Below are 24,219 nucleotides of genomic sequence, written 5' to 3' on the forward strand. Positions count from 1 at the left end.
TGCCATAAAACAGTTTTTCATTTCTAAAAATTTTTTGTCTAATATTGTTTCAATACTTTCCATTGATAAAGGGGAATTGGGATTCGAATATGACACCGAAGACGGCGATGTGTTCGATTTTTTATCAGTACAGTTGTGACAAGAGTACGATTCTTTAATTTTAGCTGTCATCCTTTTAAACTGTGCATTGCTAATTTTCAAACAGTTGTAATGATACTTTTCTGTACAGACCATACAACTTATCTCCTCTTTCTTTAGAATAAGATTACTGCAAACTTTGCATTTGGATGACATTTTTGTAAGTAAAATAAAATATTATGTTCCTAATATCAATATTATAAATATTGATATTTATCAAAGGAAAGAATAAATAATTTGGAGGGTAAGTCTAATTTAAAATTAACAGCGTCGTAGTTATAATACAACAATGTGAATAAAAACAACTTCTCGATAAACAGCTCACCGCTGCACTGTTGCCGCACGGAAGGTTTTAAGCGCCGTGCGAATCGTGGCGCTTACGCGTTTTACACAAACAGTTATATTATTCACTCGAATTTCGTTTGAATTATTAATTTATATTATGAAGTTTTAATTTAACTGTTATTAACTGTCACTATTGGTTTAAGAACACTTGTAACTTGATCATGAGATAATTTACACTCAGATAAACTCGAAAAGAACACTTATATTTGAATTTAAATGAGATACGTAATGTGTGTTGCACCTCGGACTGATGCCGAATCATGTTATGTTTTTAAGCATGTTATTTATTAAAGCTATGAGTACATTTAAGTGATTATCTTTCGACGACTTCACATCAAAGTTGTAATAAGAGGAAATATTTAATTGGAAAATGGGATGTTTGGGAAGCGTCAAACGCTTGTAAAATTCACTTTGAGAGATAATTGGGAACCGAAAGGGCAGGGCCAGGGGGTCTGTTGGAAGTTCCTGCATACGTACAGCGAGCCTCAGGTTGGTCGCCATAATTCTTTAACTACAAACTCTACCGTCAGTGAATTAAGAGCTACAGAGTGTTACATTAAAGAGATGCTCACGAACCCCCGCCGTGCCCCAGCAATCCTTTGATAACCGACCCGTGAAATAGCCCCACTAATAATGTTATATTATTTTCGTCGCACAAAATAACTAAACAAGATATTTTGAACTAACAAGGGCTAATTTGGATGAATTAGTTTTAGTTTAGTTTAATTGATAAAGTTAACGGAAACATTCGCAGATTAGTGAGGGAATATAAACATTTTTGACGCTAAGTGTTAAAATTAAACGTTAGTTTGTCGACTTTTATATATTAAAACTTTAACGCGTTTAAAATAATAATATTTATGAAAACATAGAGGATGCGCATTTGTTACGTGTCAAATATTTTAATTTATATACATATCTTATTGTATTTAAATTACTTGGACTGTGATCTTCTCGAGGTATATTAAAAACCTCCAGATGGGGAAAAGTAGTCACATCGAGACTTTACGATCTTCCGCTATTTTAAATGAAGGAAAAACGTGTTTGTTGCATTCGCCGGCGAACGTCGCTAAAAGCGGGCTATAAGAGCAGGGTGCAGGCAGCGGGCGGAGACGCGACTTTATTGGATTTGTGTCACCGAGTCATCGTATTGCGTGTGTGTCTACGGACTGTGTATGAGTGTGTGTACCTGCATGCGACTGTCTTATTCAGCATTTTTGTTATAGCTTATAAATGATGTTAGTAGATTATACAAAGTTTATACTATAAAATACTATAAAATAGTATAAGCGAAGAAGCTATTACTTTTTTTTAAACATTTCTTTCGTCCATGGGTTAAAATTAGACTTCAAAGTTATCAATTGCAAAACACGAAACGTGTTTTTATAAGACTGATAATAAGAATCACCAAAACAGAACAGAATAATTATTGCGTTAAAATATTCACCAATATTACGATCGCGTTTTTTCAAAGTACAGCAAAATAAAATAAGGAAAAAATGAATTTTCCAGCGAAATAAATTGTTTGATATAAAGTACATTTAAAGGTATTTTCTGGACAATCTCAACAATACTGTATCGGAAAAGTCAATCGCACAAGATAATTTTTATTATTGTTTTGCCAAACTAAACATTGAGTTTCACAATAGCTTCCGGATGGAACGTGAAAGAGGTTCTTATTGACTTCGAAGGCGGCGTCTTCAGTGAGTTGGAATCACGCCAGGTGAGGTTACATCGAACTCCGAACAGGCTCCCGTCGACTTTATATAACGAAATAATAACGGTAGAACATTTTAAGACTTCGGTGCTAACGTACTACTAACTGATATGGAAGTAAAGCTGTCGTTCACTTGACGTATTTATCGAGCGTTTAAAAGAAAACTTTGAATTGTGTTTCTATTGCAGTTTAGTACTTTTTTATCTTGTCTAAAGTTATGATACAAGTCCTGCATTGTTCTTTATCGACTGATGCGAGCGGAGCACGTCAGCTTAAAATAACTTACTTCTCATTTACAACATTTCATACAAGCGTTTCATTCACAATGAGACATAAAGTATACAATGATATATTTAATATATATTTAACTAATAGTATAGCAATTTAATCGTAAGCTAAATTATTGTTAAATATAATGTTTAAGCAAGAGCACGTTATTTGTATAGTCAACAAAAATTATGTTTGTTTTCTATGCAATTCGATCCGCCCAAATTTTTGTGCTAATTTATCTTATTGAAGACGTGAAATACGTGAGGTATTTTCGACTTATATTTATTATTTATCTTGTGACGTCACTTATAGTATATAACTATATGGACATATATAGAATCGGATGGTTGTGCATTAGAATATTTAAAAAACAGGTTTTTTTTTTTAAATATTAGCCAAATAAGAGCGTATAATTTCTTTAACATGTTTTATTTATTTTTATTTTTTTATTGTATAGATAAGCAGACGACTGGCCCCTAACCACCTGATGGTAAGTGGTCACCAACGTCCATAAACATTGGCATTGTAAGAAATGTTAACCTTCGCTTATATCGCCAATGCGCCACCAACCTTGCGAACTAAGATGTTATGTCCCTTGTGCCTGTAATTACACTGGTCCACTCACCCTTCAAACCGGAACACAACTATACCAAGTACTGCTGTTTTGCGGTAGAATATATATCATGTCATATATCTCTTTATAATTAAGAACTGATTTTGATGTAAGAAATATCTAAATTTGAAGTTCAACATTCTATAAATAAACGCAGTTTAAAGTCAAAATTAGTTGCAAAGTTATTGAAGAATAAAACAAAACAGGATATATAACAGTGTAAGCGCGAGTGCGCCACCCTAGCTAAAAATTTTAACTATTTTTTTTGTTAAGGATATTGAGAAATAGTTTATGACTCTGAGACATAGTGTATAAAGATATATATATATATATATATATATATATATATATATATATGTATGTGTACGAGTATATGCGTCGCGGACCTTAAACAAAAAAGTTTTCGTGTATTTGTTTTAGTTTTGGCAGTGTTCGCTTGGAAAGCGTCCGACCAACAATTTCTTTCCGGTTACGTTGGCACAATCTAAACATAGTTTATAGCCTGCGTCCGCTATCAAATTATTTATTTAATAATATTTAATATTGTATGAAAGTTACATGTCAATCGGATCAGCAGTATTTATTTGAATATAAAAAACATACTATCATTACATTTTTGAATAGCATTATTAAATCTAAAAATAAAAATAGCAACTTTTCATCTCTATATTTTAATTGCATCAGATCGGATACCAACCATATTTCCTATTGACCTCGTCGCACCAAGCGTGCAGCATATTTTGAATTTTAATAAAATATCCTTTTTTTTCTCCCTTATGCATTCCATAAATATTCATTCGATTAAGATGAAGCTTCGGTGCTTAGATAGGCGCACTCACGTGAAGGTGTCTAGCAGAGTACCATCACAGGCAATACAACAGGGCACACTGCTTTCAAAATAATTTTAAGAGATTCATAATGCTTTTTATTTAATTATTTGTGAGTAATTATGATATCAACTCTATATACGAAACATTCGATAAATGGATGCTTCGAACCCCGACCCTCGATCATGCTCCCGGCCGTCACTTAATTAAAACGTGAAGTAAATGAGTGCCACGTCACGGCATATCGGTGACGCGCTGTCAGTAAACAGATTAAATTTGTGTGTGACACGCGCTCCTCGTACAGATTTCATATATAAACTGTGTTGACGAGATTATTAGTTGCTTTTTGATTTCAATTTCAAATAGAAAATATAAAAACAAAATAGAATTTGAATATTTAAGTCAAACTTAAATTGATAGTTAGGATAACAAATAAATTAATTTCAAAGGATTTTCAATCTATTCCCTGAAAGGGAGAGACTATAAGACTAGATCACAAGTTTCGGTAACAATGAAGGTAACTGAGAGTATTTCACAAAGGGGCAAAACATTGCGCTGTAAAAGGATGGCCAGCTCTTTTGTCTTCGGACCGAATAAAGCTTTTAAAGGTAAAGAAACTAGCGGGATCCCTTTGTGCGGATAAAATTGGCCGAGTCATTTGCTTTCTCAATACTTGTTCTCGGAGTAATCACTCAGCGCGCCTTTTCGCCTTTGCGATCGCGCTCCGCATGCGTGGCTCTGAAGGTGTTCTATTTAAAAATGATATTAAGTACATCCAAGGGATCGACAACGAATGTCATAGACTGAGGCTCTCCTCAGCTGCCACGCTTGATTCATCGACATTGATCATGATTGCGTGAAAGTGCAAAGCATAAAGGTTTCGCGAAGACGGCGTGCCGGGATTGAGAAGCACGTGTGTTCTTAATGTCACCTATGTCGTACGGCACAGAAGTAAATTTTTTTTTAGAGTAAAAATATTTGAGAGTAAAGGAAAGTTAGTTAGAATAAGGTGGATTCGAAAAAAAACATGGAGTCGTAGCAAGAATGCAGTTACATACGTGACAAATGACCGCATTACAAAATCGCATGACGAAGCATACAAAGCGCTTTTAGTGAATTAAAAACTACGAATATTATAAATATCTTTAGGCACATCATAAATAATAATAGAAGGTATCAACGATATTTATAATCCGTTGAAGCTGCAGCTAATGTTTAGAGCTATTAAAGCTAGAACAACGCGCATTAGCGACGATCCCGGCGCGTGTAGCGGGTGTTCACCAAGTGGGTGTTGAGTGCGGGCCTGACATACCAGTTGAGTTTTTGTTAGTTGTTTGTAAACTTTATTTCATGTTTGAGCATGGAACTAGAAAATATTACAACTTTTCCAGTACTAATTAAGCCTTCTTGCTTCAGATTAAGGTTGTAATATTAAAAATAATACTATTTTGTTTTAATTGGTTATTTTGCAGTTTGTGGGGATGAAGTACGATGATGCTGAAGATCTTTAGTCAGCAATGCCTCATTAGTCCGTCAGTTGCGCTGCGGGGAATACTAGTTTACAGGAGATAGTTTTATAATATTCTATGATTTCTTAACAGGCAGGAAGTGCCCTGCATTACGTAGAGGCGCGCTGCAGTCTGAGGGGATTTCTAACGTTCGCTGCAGAGGGGTTGTTATTGCACCGTGCAAGTTGGATGCTTGCTTGTGGGTAAACTTTAAGTCCCTTGCCATATATTATTTACTTGGAATTATAATTACTTTTTCTATGCGCTGTAATTTTATTTTCATAATATATTAACATCTATTAAATATCTGTATTCATTGTAATCAGTTTAACAAAATTTCCGTTATTGAATCATTATTCTTGTCAACATTAATTGTCGGTTCGTTTTGCTAGATGGCAGCACTGTGTGTTGTATGTGTTGCACTATCCTTCTTATTTCTTTAATTCTTTATTACATTTTTTTATTAATTTAAATATTTTTTAATTTGAGAATTAAATTAAACAACTATAAATAGCCTAACTTAAATCGTTTAAGGATAGCGGTTGAAATATATTTTACTTACATACCGTCAAGGGTGGCCTTTGATTTGTATTGTGAATTATAAAATAATATTTTTTTTAGTTTTCTTTCACTTCTTTTTAAAAGCTTTTATTTAACTTGTAATGTATGTTTGTTCGGGTGGAATCTTACAACTCAGTTTTGAAGCAGATATCTTCGACCGATTGAGCTGTATACACTGTAGCATCAGTTGGTTAACTTTGACTTGTGTTTTTGACGAGATAGGCGTCGACAGTAATGAACATGAAAATATTATACAATGGACAGACTGAAACTGAAACGTGTCCAGCGATAACTAAACATTCCTTTAAAACTTTTACTACCAACTTATAATGTAATTACACAATTTATGTGGTATAAAAGCTTGTCGTGAGATTTAAGTACTCGTATTTACTTAGTTTGAACCTTTTCAAAATTAAAATCAAACAGATTAAGTTATTTAATTTACTTGTTTTTATGTACAGAGTTATATCTCTTAATTTATAATAAAATGAACTTAGTTAAGCAAAATGCAGTTTTTGGCCATCTCGCGAAGAAGTTAAGGTCTTAAATAATTTTTTTATATAAAAATCAAAATATAATTTATTAGTAAGCTCCTATAACTACGTTTACTTTTGGAACATAAGCTACAGGATTTAATTTGAATATAAAGCTATTATCGGGAGAAATAGATAATACCGCGCGGAACTACCAAGTAACAGTAATAATTTGATATATCCTGTATAGAAATTAATGAATGCGACCTCCACGTTAATTTTAATTTTTATATTCTTGTATAGCCGTTTTGTTCCTTACCAATAACCACAGTAAAATTATTAATTGCAGTAATATCACACGAAACACTAACTATCATTACTTAAATGTTCCGGTTGCGGTGCGGCGGTATTGATCGAGGAATATTCAACATGTTTCGGGAAGACTAAGCCTCCTACCATTACGGAGCGCACGTGTCGAAACTACTTCAGTGACGTCAGCGACGTAATTAACACCTTTAATAATAATTATATTATGCAATTCACTTCGTTCATTTAGTTTACTAGTAAATAAAACAGAACAATATTTACTTTAAAGTACAAGTGATAATTCTAGGTCGTATGCAAATTAAAAGATCATAAAATGTATTCCCTAATAGAAATTGCAGATAAATTAGAAGTGTCTCAGCAAACGATACGGAGTGCAGCCGGAGCGAAAGATATATATAATGAAAGCGGTCCGGCGAGCGGATCTTTTAAAAGATTACATTTACATATTTCTCATTTCGATGCCGAACTTTTTGTTAACAAACAAATGATACGAGTTTCATCGTTTCGGAACAACCGCCCGTACTCCTAGCAGGACTTCCTTATTCTCTGAAGTTCGATCTTTAAAAAGTTAATTAGTTAAAGTATACATCAATAATTTTAGCAAAGGCATCGTAAATTAACTGTGTTTTCATTTGAAACGTTTCTCTTCAGAACTGCACTAACTAGACTTCAATAAATTGTACCATTTGTCTGTTCATCGCTCGGAATAAATACAGTAGTGTCTCGTGTGTTTGGCAATGAAACACACAAGTATAATGAATGAATTTGATGAAAGTCCATTATATTATCCAAAAAACTTAATGAGTATCAAAATGTATTTCTTACAATGCCAATATCCGTGCTATCCCCCACACTCTTTTGCATATCAATGATATGTTCTCTCTTGGGAACATATATTGCTACGCAGATAATAGTACAGTGCATGGGGAATATCACGGACGCGCAGTGGCCGGGCGAGTAGAAGTTGAGGAGAGACGGAGGGATCTTGTTATTGAGCTCGATGGGGCATTATAACGCATTGCCCAATAGGGTTCTGATAATATTGTTGAGTTCAATGCCAAGAAAACACAGGTGTGCGCTTTCACAGCAAAAAACTCACCATTTTCCCCTGTGTCACTACCCTGATGATACAAAGCAAAATTGCCATGCTGGGAATTGACGTTCGGTGCGACCTCAATCCAAGGGATTATATCGAGGCTGTTATCAAAACAGCCTCACGGAAACTCGGGGTCCTGAACAAAGTGCAGCGTTTTTTCACGCCACAACAACTGCTCCTTTTATATAAAACGCAGGTGCGGTCTTGCATTAAATATTGCTCGCTCCTTTGGGATGGCTCCGCTACGTACATACTAGAGGCCTTGGATCGGTTGCAACGACGTGCGATTCGCATTATTGGCAATTTAAAAGTGGCTAACATCCTCGAGCCTTTACAATTGCATCGAGAGATAGCAGCGCTAAGCGCTTTCTATAGAATGTATCACGGCGACTGCTCTGAGGAATTATTCGCATTCATTTCTGCTTCCCCTTTGCTTCACAAGTCTACGCGTGCTGGCTCACGATGTCACCGCCTAACTTTGGCAACTCTTTTCATTGTCACACCACTAAAAAATTGAATTCTTTACCAGTACACGTGTTCCCCTCCTCTTACAACCTGGGTTCCTTCAAACGAGGCGTGAAGAGGCATCTTGCGGGCTGGCAAGGCGAGGGCGGCCATCGTCGTGTTTGGACTTCACTACCACTTACCATCAGATGGAGTGGACTTATTTGCTTTCCCGGTATATAAAAAAAACAAAAGAAAAAAAAATATCTGGGTAGTGGTGACCACTTACTATCAGGTGGCCGATTTGCCACATTGATATTCTAAAAAAAAACATTGGTGTGTGGTGATGAGCATGTCTCCATTTCTGAAGCAAAAACTCACTCAGCGAACTCATTTAGAATACTGATTATACCGCGCATCCGGTGCAACAACAGCAATAAGGCAAATCGTTTTCAAATAACGATATAAGTCATTAAAGTATGCTTGCATATATATTCCTGATGCAACACATCGCCATGACAGCTCCCTGGCTAATGTTTAGCATAATAATAAACTCACAACCATGAATTTATTATTATGCTGAACATGCAAGTCGTTTTTTAGATTTTGTAAATTATAACAGAACCTTGCGACTACACGACGCCCGCGAAGGTTACAATACGGTTACATAGCTTGCGACCGCGTTCACATTCGGGGTCTAATCCAAGCGAATATGTTAATTGATAACGTGTTCATATAATCCTATTAGTATGTGCCAAATGCGTGCCGAGTGTGGATTTAATACGGTCCGCAATCCGTATTCGGACACTCGGTGTGGACCGACCGACCGGCCGACTGACCCGCGGACCGCTAACATAACGTCCATAGAATCGTTTCTAACGCGACAGTTACGATTATAATATTGAGTAATAATTATTTTTTTTAAAAACAATTTTACAGTTTGGTAATTTGTTAATTTCAAAATAAGCGTAGTTAAAGTAAATAGGTAAATACATATATTTGTAAATAAGCACATTTACAACATACATATAAACCATTTACAAATTAAAATTATATACCAATAATAATATATCTAATATGCATGTCAATCACAAGTGTACATAGCACTAAAGATTCAAAAATCAAAAGTAACAAAAAATCATGAGTAATTTTTTTTAAATGACATAATTAAATTATAAATTAATGTCATTGTTATAATAAAAATCAGTAAAAAATCAATTAGAGAAATCATAATCGTAATTAAAATTAGTAAAAGTAATAATTAAAAGTATTCATGCATTTTATAAAAAAATAAATAACTTATTTCTAAAGATTGAGGGAGTCATAAAAATTCAATATATATTTATTAACCAAACGTACCAAGGTATTCTCTCAACTATTTCTGAATTGGTTAGCTTACATAACTATTATTATAAATTTAAATATATATATATATATATATATATATATATATATATATATAATAAAATTAATAGGTAAGGCTTATTACACAATATAAGTAAACATAGATGATAAACAAGCGTAGAATTCGTATTCATTGATTTCTATACAGAACCAAGAAGCAGCTTTCACGGGACGGCTGGCAGAGTAGAACAGAAACCTATGGTTATTGAAATAATTCGTAATTAAAATGAATCAGTACATTAATATTGAGTAAAATAAATAAAAACAGAGTTTTTTTTTTAATTCTTATAATAATAAAGAGCAACGAAATACAAAGTATATGCGCCCACACAAGAGCGGCATAACAGGTTGGTTGCCTACATTGGATGTAATCCTGCAACAGAACGATTCAAAAGATGAATTTTGAGTGTATATTAGCTCCTGAACGTTCCTAACGTCCGAGCACTGGTCTATATACGATTTTAACAGAACGGTACGAATTTAACAGAACTGTTATCTAAAATCACCTTACATTAAAAAATCTAATAAAAAAGATATCGGCTACGATGTCCGAAGATTGGGAAATATTCGTTTGTGTATTAGAGAATAAGCCGAGATGGCCTAGTGGTTAGAACGCGTGAATCTTAACCGATCATCGTGGGTTCAAACCCGGGTAAGCACCACTGAATTTTCATGTGCTTAATTTGTGATTATAATTCATCTCGTGCTTGACGGTGAAGGAAAACATCGTGAGGCAACCTGCATGTGTCTAATTTCATTGAAATTATGTCACATGTGTATTCTACCAACCCGCATTAGAGCAGCGTGGTGGAATAAGCTCTAAACCTTCTCCTCAAAAAGGGAGAGGAGGCCTTAGCCCAGCAGTGGGACATTAACAGGCTGTTACTGTACTGTACTGTACTGTATTAGAGACGCGTCAATGTGTGAAATAAGGTGACAATGAAGTGTCGAGATTGACGAAGGATACCTTGCTAGGATACGGCTGTCGCAGTGACGTCACGATTGTCATGCTTACAGAGCCCGACTGGCCTACACGGTCTGCCGTGTGCCTCTTGTCATGTTATCCGTCCTCGCGTTTGGACTCTACTACCATTTACCATCAGGTGGAGTAGAGTCATTTGCCATCCCGGACATATAAAAAAAAAAATCTTGCCTTATTTAAAATCTCTATTATGAAATCTCAAACACTCTTGATTGATTTTAATTAATTCATTTTTACGTATTAAAATTGTAAAATTGGAATATTATAATTTCGAGTGGTAAAAATATCTCAGTTCACGTGTCGATTGGTGTCAGTCACGTCCAATCGTAGTTTATATAACAGCAGTTAGAAGCAGTATCACAAACTACAACTCCCATATTGTTTTGTTGTTAGAACTTTAAGCCTTTACTATGACGCCCGCTGAACGAGGCTACATCGAGTTTTCGTCCTCAATTATATTATCATTTCGTGTTGGAATTAGCGCTTAAGCGATTTAAAAGAATAAAGCGCGATGTTGCTAACTTGCTAAGGAAGGAACAAATGAAAGAATATTTAGTAACTTTGATGAAGACAAAGCAACTTTTTGTTGGAAATACAAATTAACTTATTTTAATTTAAGAAAAAAGGTACATGTGTTCCTGTGAAGAAAGGGGAGATTCTTTTGTTGCTTCTTTTGCTTGGCTCTAAGTACACGAGTGTATGATGCTTTAAATAAAATAGATAAAGGTTTGTAAAAGTATATATATCTACGCTTATTTGAAAATATAAGATTAAGCAGAGATAATATGATCTGACTGATCGGCTCTTACTTGATCACGATGTGCAGTTGCCACTAGACCAACAGAGTTTTAAATGACTATGTTATCCACCAGCCCGGTTTCGGAGACCATTCTTAAGGGAGACTAGTTAACTGCACAAAAGTTTATATTGCCTTCACAAGTGCCCTTTCTACTATCTCACGCTCACAATATGATTACTAAAACTTGTCCTTGAAATAAAACTTGTAAGGCGAGTTCTTACTAATATTTTTGTGTATATTTTGTCATATCCAAATACAAGGTTGCACGGTTAATACCCCCAGGTATGCAGAGTGCCCACGTTCCTGTGTCTACCAGTCGACCATATGGAGTCCAAGTGCCGTGAGTAAACAAATGTCACATATACAAATTTTGCATCAAAATCCCTTATCTTTTCTTATCTTATGTTAGATCATTTCAACATGTATTGCATTTTTGTAACGAAACTCGATTAATAGGAGGCACTAAAAATCAATAACGACCTCTTGTAGAGTGCTTAGTAACAGATTATTTTCTTAGCGTCGTAGGACAGACTCGTCCCTTCGGCGCACTACATCACGCGGGCATTAACTTGTCGACGTGACGAATGTAAGGATTTTATGGATAGCCCTAAAGCTCAGTACATTACTTTCGGCCGTGTCTCGCGACCCAAACGAATAGGACGAAACGAAGCGGTCGAGACGATAATCGAATCAATTTTCATAAATCCCCACGAATTTTGGTGAGTTCTATTTTCTTCGTAACTGATACTCTGTGCTATAATGAAGACTGAAGTTTACATTCGTTTTTTAAAAGTTGACTCTAACATTAAAATATTGTGTATTTTATATATTCCTAAATCTTATGTTGTAAAGCTTCCTGATAATAAAAAGGCAGGCACATAAAAATAAAGCCAATTAAACAAAATATAACAGACACTCTAAAGTCAAGGACAAGAAATCTGCGACGATTCGTGTATATAAGCAAACATACATAGTTCTCGAATCACTTAAGGTATTGCAACGTTAGCAACTAAGCTCAGAATGTTCAAGCTATTCGTTTCGATAATTATATTGAACGAGAATACGAGTATTAACTCGTATTTATAAACTTTGCCGAGATCGCATAACGGATAGAACACGTAGAGCGTAAATTCAAATGCGTGTAAGACCACCTATAAGCACATGAAAACTCATGTGCATAATTTCTGTTTTTAAATCATTTTGTGCTACAGATAAATTTACTTAAGAGTTTATCTTCTACGTCGGACAAGGCGAGGCCTCTCTCCAGCTGTGACATGGCCGGTGACTTTATATATGAATTTATAAATGACATAACTTAATATCCATATATTTTCGTATCCAAGGGCAGAGGTAGAACGTGTAAAAATCTCAATTATTAGATTAGACCGGCGTAGTTCCTTTGCGAAGATCCATAATATACGGGAGATTAAATTCTATAATCCATTAAAGAAATAATAGCAAAGTAATTTTATTTTCTGCATTATATAATACCTGCAAGAACTACGAGGATAATCCTCGTGTAGCAGTCGCTGTGCTCAGTCGGTTGCTACTGATCCACTTACAAGTCTACGGCTTTTGAATTAAAGATTTAGATGAACTAGGTTTCGCTTCCCAGTAACGTAATGTAATAAAATGCAATAAAATGTGAGCGGGCCTGAACGACAGTCGTGGGATATCTTTAATAAGATAAATCGTGTTGAATAGATAAATATATATACATTATTCTCTATATATATATAGAGTAACGTCAAGATGGATTTAAATATAGTTCACGCGACTGAAAGACAAATTGGATACGCCATCGTACTCGTTTATATAGTTTCGATGTAAGTTTGTTAGAAATGTTATTAGAATGATTTTGTATGTGTATTGAAACAGCTCCGTTGCATGTGTGGGTGGGTGTGTATGATTTCACACCCACCCACGTGTGTGTGTTTTCTTTTCTCGTGTAATATATTATATGATGTACTTACACAATGACTTTCATTGGACACATTTTTATCGACACCGCAGATGCCATATTTACGATAAACGTTGTATAATATTTGCGGGAGACGAAATATTTGAAGCAAGTTAAGTGATAATACTCAATAGCACTCGAGATTCCTGCTGCGGGCTCTGGAGCTCGGAGAATGTGGGCGAGGCCGCGAGGAGAGGGGGGCTCACACTTAGAAGGTAAGTCGATTTAATCTGCCGTTGTCGCTGCTTTGATGAAATAACTATCCAGTATCGTTCCAGATGGAACGATCGCTGCTTATTTAAATCGCTTGCTGTCCGAGTACACGGAAGCATCTAGACAAGTAACACATACGAATGGCACTGTGTAAGCAAATCTGAATTATGACCTACAATAAAGCAGAGTAAATCTCATTTGTGCACGGTTTGCTGAACGCCACCGCCCGCTGACCGAGTGCAGCGGCTAACGTTCGCTTCGCACGCCCGGTATAATTCACCAGAACAGCGCCATTACAGCGCTTTAAAACGACAGAATGAAAGTGCCACAATCAAATGTTCTACTTTGGTTGGCTCGTTTTAGTAAAATTTGATGTTTAATTAGGCTAATGCGATACGAGCCACTGCTCGGTTTGAACGTTGATAATAATAATATTATAATAACGTTGTTACGCCACTTGGCGGCGCTATTATAATTGCATATTATTAGTTTGGCGCGAACTTTGATAAATGTTTGGGAACATATATTTATCTATATTGAACAGACTGTTATAAACAAATTGAACTCATATTCGACAATCAAATAAATGCTTTCAAAAATATTTTGCTAGCTAATTCAGATTCAGTATTGTATGTAGTATAATACTCAAGTTGATTGTTCTTTCAAAGAGGTACTCATTTAAATGTATCTAGTAATCCACCAGATACAAAAATATTAAATTAAAGAGACAACTTTGTATAAATTTGAATGCTCTTTTAATATCGAAAACATATTACACAGAATAATGAATTTGTAAGGCTTTCACGCTATAATAATTTTAATAAGGCAGCCGTTAATACGCGTAAACAATAATATAACGCTGCTTTCTTCACCGTTCGTTATTGCGATTCCACATACGGTCGCGTATTTAATATCGACACACCTACTCGTACATTCTCGCTCGAATTAAATTTGTATTCGCATCGCGCCGATATTAACTGAAATTAGTTTGTAGCATTACAATAACGTATTTAAATTTAATGGAACGGCGGAATTTGTAGCACGTCCTAATTCAATTATCCCAACTGTAGGCTCTTGATTATCTACATGTGTGTAGGTTCGACGTTGCGTGTTCGAGTGTTGTGGGTTGTGTGCCGCGGTGAAGTCGTTTATTTGTTTTATAAAATTTATACAAACGCTTTTGTTGAATAGAATTTTTCTTCGTGAACCCGACATGGGTTCTGAGTTCTGCCACCAATGTAAGCTATCCTTTTACCGTTAACGCGTCACTAAAGTACAATAAATTGGGTGCAACCCCACACGATTAACTTCCCAGAGGTGAGGAATAAAAAATATATAAATATGAGGAATATTAAATATATTTTCAAATCTATTTCAAGTGAATATATTATTTTTATAATTACATTTTTTTTTATTTTTCCTAAAAAACATTAGGCCCGATTTTGCTGAAATCTTTTTTAGTTCTTAAATATGTAATTATGAGTCGAATGAGCCCAGTCCCATGTCAATATCATTGTTAGTTCGCGAGATAATCGAGGCGAAAGATAATTCCGAACGTATACACGAACATACGCAAATATGTACGTACATACGTGCATACACACACGCACACACATCTCTAAAAAAATGTTGCATTTGGATTCACGAGAATCCAAATCCAACACTTGAAACGTGGAGATATGTAAAAATTGGAGAAACACAAAATCGGCCCCATTACGTCAATTCCTCTGGGAAGTTAATAATAACATGCGTTTATCTTTAATCATCTGGATAGAACTTAAATATGTTAGGAAGAATTAATATAACATGTAATGAATACTACACTGATAAGGTACTTTTAAAGCGGTCATTCATTTCGTAATGGCCGAGGCGGCGCTAACTCCAGGTGCTAATTTATCCCCTCCCTGTGATCCCCTCAAAGAAATGAAGATCAGTTAAATTGAAGGAGGTAGAAATACCTCTCCTGCGGCCTATTTATGCCGTAAATTATTCTACTTTGACTTCCCTCGGCATACAGGGTAACTCACTGGAGGCCTTTTAAGTTTTTTCTTCATATAAAGTATAAGGTCTTAGTAGTATTTATCGAGTTTGCAAAATTTCTACTTTGTATAAGGTATTACTTTCTACTACAGAATGTTTTAATTAACTTTGCTATTTCAAGTATTCTATTTTCTATACAAATATAAATAATTCGTGAATCCGAATGTAATATTTAATTTTCGCTTGCTATTACTTGTATTTAAGTTAATGTATTAATTACGTCTAAAACGATTTCTTATGGATAACGAAGTCATTTTAAAATCAATCTCCTAATCCTTTAAATTGTTTACCAAACATTTTTCGAAATTAAAATTTTCAATAAAAACTTATCATTTAACTCTTATATATAACCGTTCAAAAGAAGCCTCAGAGGAGGTGGACCTGGCGAAGCCCCGATAACGTAACAAGGAACGAGATAGACTTAATCATTTCGAATAAAAGGCGCATATTTAGAGATGTTTCAGTGATCAACAGGTTTAATACCGGAAGTGATCACCGCTTGGTTCGAGGCACTCTAAATATCGACTTAAAAGCCGAAAGATCGAGAATGATGAGGTCTACTCTCCGACCTACCTTGCTCCAAGCTGCTCAAGGCTCCGAAAAGTTCCAAATGGAACTTCAAAATCAATTCTCCGCGTTGGAAACCGTAAGCAGCATTGATGAGAAAACCGACACGCTGGTCAAAATACTGCAAAACATATCCCGCAAGTGTTTTCCGCCACAGAGAAAAGACAACGCACCAAAACTCTCTGCTGAGACACTCGAGCTCATGAGAAAACGACGAGAACTACCATCGTTTTTGTCAGATAAGGCCTTAAACCGAACAATAAAAACGCTGACGCGACGCGATCTCCGACGCTCCAATACCCGTGCCATCAAGGCTGCGATTGAGCAAAATCGGGGATCGAAAGTGTTCGCTCGCAAGTTTGGAAGGCCGCGTTTGACAAAACTTAAAACTGAAAATGGTGGGGTCGTTACCTCTAGGCCTGAGATTGTCGGAGAAGTAGAGAGGTTTTATGGGCAGTTGTTCTCTTCAAGATCGGATAAACCCGTGGGAATCAGTATTGATGACCAGCGCGCCCCTCTTATGCGCCATTACTCCGAGGAGCTCCCGGTCGTTGACCAAGGCGATTAGGGCGGCTCTAGAACAGCTTAAAAACAACAAAGCTCCGGGAGATGACGGAATCACAACAGAGTTGCTTAAGACAGGCGGGACTCCGGTCCTGAAAGAGCTAGTAAGCCTCTTTAATTCCGTCATCCAACATGGCAAGACCCCGGAAACGTGGAGCGGGAGTGAGGTGGTACTGTTTTTCAAGAAAGGTGATAAAACCCTCTTGAAAAACTACAGACCAATCTCCCTCCTGAGTCACGTGTATAAGCTGTTCTCAAGAGTCATCACGAACCGTCTCGCCAGACGACTTGACGAGTTCCAGCCCCCAGAGCAAGCCGGCTTTCGATCAGGCTACAGCACCGTGGACCACCTTGGGAGAGGCCTATGTTCAGCAGTGGACAACGATTGGTTGTTGATTGATTGATTTGATTGATATAACCGTTAGATTAATATGAGAGATTATTTTTCAACTGTTTCAGAGATCGAGATCTTTCGCTAAACATTGGAGTCGGTTTCGAGGTAATTGGAGCGAGAGCGCGCAATGAAAAGTTACGTGTTATGCGTCCGTCACGCGCCCGTCTCGCGTCCGTCAAGTGCACGTCACACAGCAGTCAGATATTTTTGTTCGAGGTGAAGACATTTACAATTTATATTTATATGTTCATAAAAAAGACGGATTCTTCATATGTACAATACGGGCTGCTTTTTATTTGGTTTTAGCCAAAAAACTGTATTTCAACGTCCAACACATCTGAAAGTATTGTATTCACGGCAGTACGAATGTTTGTATGTCTGCGTCTTTATCACTACACGGTGTGTATATCACAAGTCCCCAGTAAGTACTGACGTCTACATCGTTTGAGCGACATCCGCTACGTTGCAAATTTATAACACGTAATAAAACAAATAACTTTTTTTATTAAGCTGTAAGTTTATTTCTGTATATATATATCTATATTGACTGGTGGTAGGGCTTTGTGCAAGCTCGTCTGGGTAGGTACCACCCACTCATCAGATATTCTACCGCAAAACAGCAATACTTGATATTGTTGTGTTCCGGTTTGAAGGGTGAGTGAGCCAGTGTAATTACAGGCACAAGGGACATGAAATCTTGGTTCCCAAGGTTGGTGGCGCATTGGATATGTAAGTGATGGTTGACATTTCTTACAATGCTAATGTCTAAGAGCGTTGGTGACCACTTACCATCAGGTGGCCCATATGCTCGTCCGCCTTCCTATTGTATAAAAAAAAACTTAGATAACGAGACGATACGACGTTTATTGTATGACGTCGCGTTTCTGAAAATCAAAGCCATGAATAAACAATGCTAATGTATAAATTCAAATGAATGGCCATGTATTTGATGTTAGTTTTTCGATGTATCAATCACTGATTCAACTAGTCGTGAATATTTTTTGTCTTAGTTAAATTTATATGTATATTGACTATGTCCTTAAAGTTAACAGTGGACGCCAGCCTGTGTTAATAATAATCGTACGGCTCTATATTGTCTCCTAAAAGTTACACTCCGTGTTCATAACCATTGAATACAAAGCATTTCCACCGTGCCTGGAACAGTTTGTGAACACGCGTACTCTACTAACTTTATTATTTTAATTCGTGAAATCGTTTCAAAGTAAGTTAGTCGGCGCGGCGTCGCGGTAGGCGTACGCATAATGAACAAAACTCTATTTAACGGTCCACAATACGAAACGAGCGAATATTCACTTTATTATAAAATAGCTCGTGTTTGCGACTCCGCTATATTAAGCTTATATGTATATACTGAAATTGAATACGTTAGTCGTTCTGCATGAAATAATGAGTAAAAAATGCTCAGCGGAGCGAGCAGTGCGCCGGCCGCCAGCGATACTTAGGTGAGGATACTTAAAAACAAAAGTAACAGCCTGTTAATGTCTCACTGTTGGGCTAAGGCCTCCTCTCCCTTTTGAGGAGAAGGTTTGGAGCTTATTCCACTACGCTGCTCAAATGCGGTTTGGTAGAATACGATTGTGGCAGAATTTCAGTGAAATTAGACACATGCAGGTTTCCTCACGATGTTTTCCTTCACCGTCAAGCACGAGATGAATTATAATCACAAATTAATAACATGCTGATTTCATTTTAAACTTAAAAACTAAGAGTAGAGCTGGGTGTGACATATAACGTATATATTTCAAATCATGAAAAAATTAAATATGACGTTAAAATATATAAATATTTATTTATTGTAATAGGCTGGCCAAATTAATATTAACTTAACTACCTAACCGATCATCTTGAAATTTTGCATACAGGTCACAGGAAACTAACCGTGGTATAAGTTAAATTACTGAGCGAGTTGAGTGTGACGAAAAAATTATTGATAGATTAAAATATGACGATGTTCTCCTGCGTTGAAACGGTGACCGTTTCCGAGAGGAACACCCGGATGGGACGAAAGCGACTAGTAAACTAGACCTTTTGACTTAAGCAGCTAATGACTGGTTAAGGTTGTTTTGGAGAATACTTGTGTAGGATCGAATGCGAAGCGACAACGATGTGGCACTGTGGCGCGGACCGAGACATCGCTCAGCATACGTTGGAGGCGTGCACCGCGTGAGCCAGAGCCAGACCAAGATCCTGGTCTGCGAGGTTTTGAACTGCTCAAAAATAAAAAGACAATTTGTCTTGAAAAGCAATAAAGACGTTAACCGTGGAACGTATTACGACGACCTTTCCATTGCACGTATCAATAAATTAATAATTATTATTAGTCGTTAGAATTTTACTACATTTTGTAACACAGGTTGTGTTATTGAATGCAAAAAAAATCTAACTAGCCCATGAAGGATAGTGATTTCCAGTCACGGAATAAATTAAAGCCAAACTAAAATTTTAATGTTATGCCTTAGTACATGAGCTAAACAGTTTGTTAATATGTCAACTTATGTTTTATGTTTGTGTATTTAAGAGTTGAGTATGATGTTTTTTAAGAGTTGACTAATCTTGCAAGTTCAACAGCGCTGTTCCGCCTCATCATATAGATTAAAACAGATTTGCAAAGCAGTTTCTCAACATTACAGCTATTCGAGAAGTATTCTTTATGGTCCGCGGGCAGCGCATATAAAATTTGATTTATTTTGAAAAAATTAATAATATATTAGGCAATATATTATTTATTTTTTCAAAATAAATGACTCGGTGTTACGCTGTCCCATTTCGTTCTAAAAAAAGAAGACAGTGAAAAAAGGAGGACACATGTTGCCAAATGACAAACCAAAGAAAAACGTTGGTTTACCGTATGGTATACTGGTGGCTGTCATAATTAATCAGGAATGGCAATGACATCTTTACAACAATCATGAATAATAAGCGAATATCCGCGGTGAAAAGAACATTTATTGGCGACGTTAGACATTTCTAGAGGTGGGCCTCTTACTATTATACTACATAATACTTATACTACATAAGCGCTCTCGCAACGGATTCAAGCGCGATAGCCCGCGTTGCATTATATAAATCCTGGTTTACATAGTGCGAGCCACTAGTCAAGACAATTGACAGCTGCTCACACTTTGTTACTTTGTATCTCGGCTTGCCTCCACTATTTACATAATGCGAGTGGTGTGCTGGAGCTGGACTGGGATCCTCTCGCTACTGACTGGCAAGCTACTGCCGAGCGCTTCCGATCAAACGTTCTGTGTAAACCAGGCAAGTCTAAATTACAAAGCAATAATATTGTGTGTGGTGGCGCACTTTCAGGCTAAATTCCACAACTCTTTACAGCCTGGTCGAATGCGTACAAAGCCTGGAACAGTTGTTGTTAACACATATCACATAATTGTTTACAAATTAAATAGGCGTTGCCGGATATTGGCTAGAATTTATAAATCTTGGTTTATGAGAGAACATGCTCGACTCATACTAATTGCATTTCCAGTGATTTTTTTAATCTAAAGTGGAAATAATAAATTTACGACACCCGTAGTACATAGTAGTTATGTCACATAAGTGTGTATTTATATGTAACTCAATATTGTCATAACTTCATTAATTTTTTTTACACTTAATAGGCAAGCGTTTGACCGTTGACTAGCCTGATCTTATACATCGACACGGTCTAGCACGCTTGTCTAAAAGAAACCTGTTCACTCTGGATTTAAAGACACCCACGTTGTAGCTATCAGGAAATACGGCCTCAGGCAAAGCAGTCCACAGTTTCGCAGTGCGATCATTAAATATAAATTGTGCAAATTTCCAAATATAAGTTTTACTGTTTTGTGCGACGGTAAGTAGACCGGTGCAAAGAATAAACTCTTTGAAGCGGAATGTTTACTCTACTCGCACGGTTTTACCGTATGGAACCGTTGCCGGCCGGAGCTGGATATTATAATGGACGGATTCAATTAACAAGATCCACTTTACAGAGCGGAATGTTTCCAATCGCGGCGTATTGTATCACGTCGTGCCGCGTGGTGCCGCGTCGTGCCGCGTTGTGTCGCGTAGTGCCGTATTGTCGCTTTGTGCCGAGCGAGCGGCCGCTGTGAGCCGAATTATGTAAATATTCATACACTTCACGAGTTCCCGAAACGAATTCTGGCGAGTAACAAATACTCGCGAATAAATCGCTGCTTCCCGTTCATTGTTTATTTGATTAACATTCGGTAACGTTCTGCTTTCATGATTTAAAGCCTTTAAATGTTTTGTGGTAATTCTGTTGGAATTAATAAGATGCCTTTCTACGACTGGAGATTTGAATGTATCGAATTGACTTTAGAGAGGGGGTGTATGTCAAATAGCAAAATATGTTAGTCCAATTGATAACCGATATTGATTGAACTTTATTCGAAGGCTTAGGCTCTGTGCAGACTCGTCGGGGTAACTGTTTAATTATTCTGCCGCAAAACGGCAATATTCTGCATTTCTGTCTTTTAACCGTATAATGAATATACATTCATAATATAATATCACATATTTGAAAGATTTAATAGCCCGTAAGCCTTTCATCGCCGTGTTACGTATGTAGGAGTGCACTCTTCGTAAAAGATCAGGTTATCGAGAATAGTAATATTTCTTATAGTTCCAATGTCATCGGTCGGTGGGCCTCTTGCCATCTATTGGCCCATATGATTTTAAATATACAAAAAAGACAAAAATACCGCGTAGGTAATCAACTAAGTAATTAATCTATTAACATTTATATATGAATTTCGCCTCATTCATCTACATTAGTTGATTGCGAAAAGAGAAAAATACTTATCCAAATCTAACTGAGAGTAATCACATAAGCCCAAGTGATTAATTCATCGCTGATATGACCTTTCCCTTGATTTCGTTAAACAGAATATTTCGACGCAAACTTTCCGTTTAATAGTATTTTATTTATTAAAAAAATATGCCGTCATTTTCAAAAAAATAAAACAGACCAAACAGGTGTCGTAGTGGAGATTTTTGTGTTATCACGAATCCATTAATATTAAAGTACAGCGCGTCATCCGACGAGCAAAAGCAAGGAATGTAAGGAATGTTGTCAGTTGTTTTATGTATTCGGGGTCGGTCCTGGCCATGTGGCCAGCAGACAATATAACGATTATTTATTTAAAATACAAATATAATTACCCTCATTTTTAATTTTGTTTGTTAAATTTTTGAAGACGAAAGTCTTCAACCAATGCATCTTACCTGCCATGATATACGGTGCCGAAACGTGGACACTAACTGCGGGACTAGTCCACAAATTCAAAGTCGCTCAGCGTGCTATGGAGCGAGCTATGCTCGGAGTATCTTTGAAGGATAAGATCAGAAATGAGATTATCCGGAAAAGAACCGGAGTCACCGACATAGCTTGCAAAATTAGCAGGCTGAAGTGGCAGTAGGCTGGTCACGTATGTCGTAGGACCGATGGCCGTTGGAGCAGACGAGTCCTAGAGTGGAGACCGTGAATCGGCAAGCGCAGCGTAGGGCGCCCTCCAGCCAGGTGGACCGACGACCTTAAGAAGGTGGCGGGCACCAACTGGATGCGGAAGGCGGAGGACAGGGAGCTTTGGCACACCTTGGGAGAGGCCTATGTTCAGCAGTGGACAACGATTGGCTGTTGATTGATTGATTGATTGACATTTTTAATTGTTGTATTTCAACTTTATCCGTCACGCGCAGAATCGATAAATGTACAACGTGTGAATTTCTCTTCTAAATCATTTAAATTGTATTAGTTTTCAGTTATTAGTTTTAATCGGATATTGTTAGGAAAACAAATAGAACTTTAAACTCGTTACAAAGTAATTTAAACTTCAGCGAAGTTTGATTTGTATTTGCTAGACACAAATTAACTTCAATCAAAATAAGTTAATAAAGCATGAAGTACAAACACGTATACCGTACACGTATAACGTACTTAACTATTCGTACTTACCTCTGACCCGTGTAATATTTATCTATAAGCGGTTTGCAAATAGTATCGTTTCCTGGTATATCCTATTTAAATACTACACATTGTCTTAATCAAAATTCCACTTTATTATGATTAGCATTCCTGTTAGTACACAACGAAACAGATACATAAAACACACTCGAACACGCACACACTCACAGACCTCCATCAGAAAACATCCGCTGGTAGATCTCGTCGCAATCTGTGGGAAGCAGAACAACTGCTTAGAAATCAACATCTCAGATGTAAAGTAATATAATAAATAAATATTTGCTTTGACTTCGTTTCAGTTTAAGCTACGGAGAGGAGGTGGGTAGAAATATAGTGTAGTGCCACCTCTCACCATTCAGTATTTACGAGCTTGTATTATAAGGAAATGTATAACAGATTTAGCGCTACAAAAGCAATTAGCAATAAAAATGCATTTATCGGCTTCGATGAGGAAGAAGACGATTTGTTGGCAAAGACTCAAGTTCCCGGCGCGCGACGTGGAGACGGTACGTCCTCGTAGTTACTACGCGCCACGCAGAACCTGTGAGTAATGATTTTACCTCCGAGTGAACTGCGATGAGAGCTCGCACTCATCGAATAAGGAGAAATAACTTTTGTTTTGAAATATAATTCCGCTCGAATATTTCGATATGGGTAACAATAAAACCAGCATGCCTTTCGCCTCGTTACGATATATGCTTGAACATTCAAGCATATATCGTAATAACATTGATGTATATATTCGTTTATTTAGACGTACACAATGATGAATTCGATAGTTGTCGTGATTCCAGCGCTTTTATCGGAGGATTTACAACAAATTGCTGTTTGAGCGCGCGATCCGCCCGATTAATTCAAAGCACGCCCATCCGCTTCAATAAATATGTTAAAATGTTTTGTGAGTTGTGACAATGGCTCGTTGCCGAATTCGCGTTGCGTGCTCAATTCGCTCCCTTCCTGCGGTAATGAATACTATTACTCAAATAAA

The 24,219-nt window shown here is 36.7% G+C and overlaps 1 protein-coding gene across 6 annotated transcripts in view; it reads right to left on the bottom strand.

The window, feature by feature from the left end:
• LOC126771384 (zwei Ig domain protein zig-8-like) overlaps positions 1 to 24,219 on the bottom strand; it is a 434,006-nt gene that overhangs the window by 17,786 nt on the left and 392,001 nt on the right. For 4 of the 6 annotated variants that reach the window (XM_050491254.1, XM_050491267.1, XM_050491260.1 and 1 more), the window contains exon 5: positions 23,404 to 23,442. The exons of the other annotated variants lie outside the window; for them this stretch is intronic. In XM_050491254.1, coding sequence (XP_050347211.1) covers positions 23,404 to 23,442 — 39 coding nt within the window. The remainder of the gene's footprint in view (positions 1 to 23,403; positions 23,443 to 24,219) is intronic. 6 annotated transcript variants of the gene reach the window in all.

This window comes from Nymphalis io, chromosome 1, assembly GCF_905147045.1.
Source record: "Nymphalis io chromosome 1, ilAglIoxx1.1, whole genome shotgun sequence".
Lineage (NCBI taxonomy): Eukaryota > Metazoa > Arthropoda > Insecta > Lepidoptera > Nymphalidae > Nymphalis > Nymphalis io.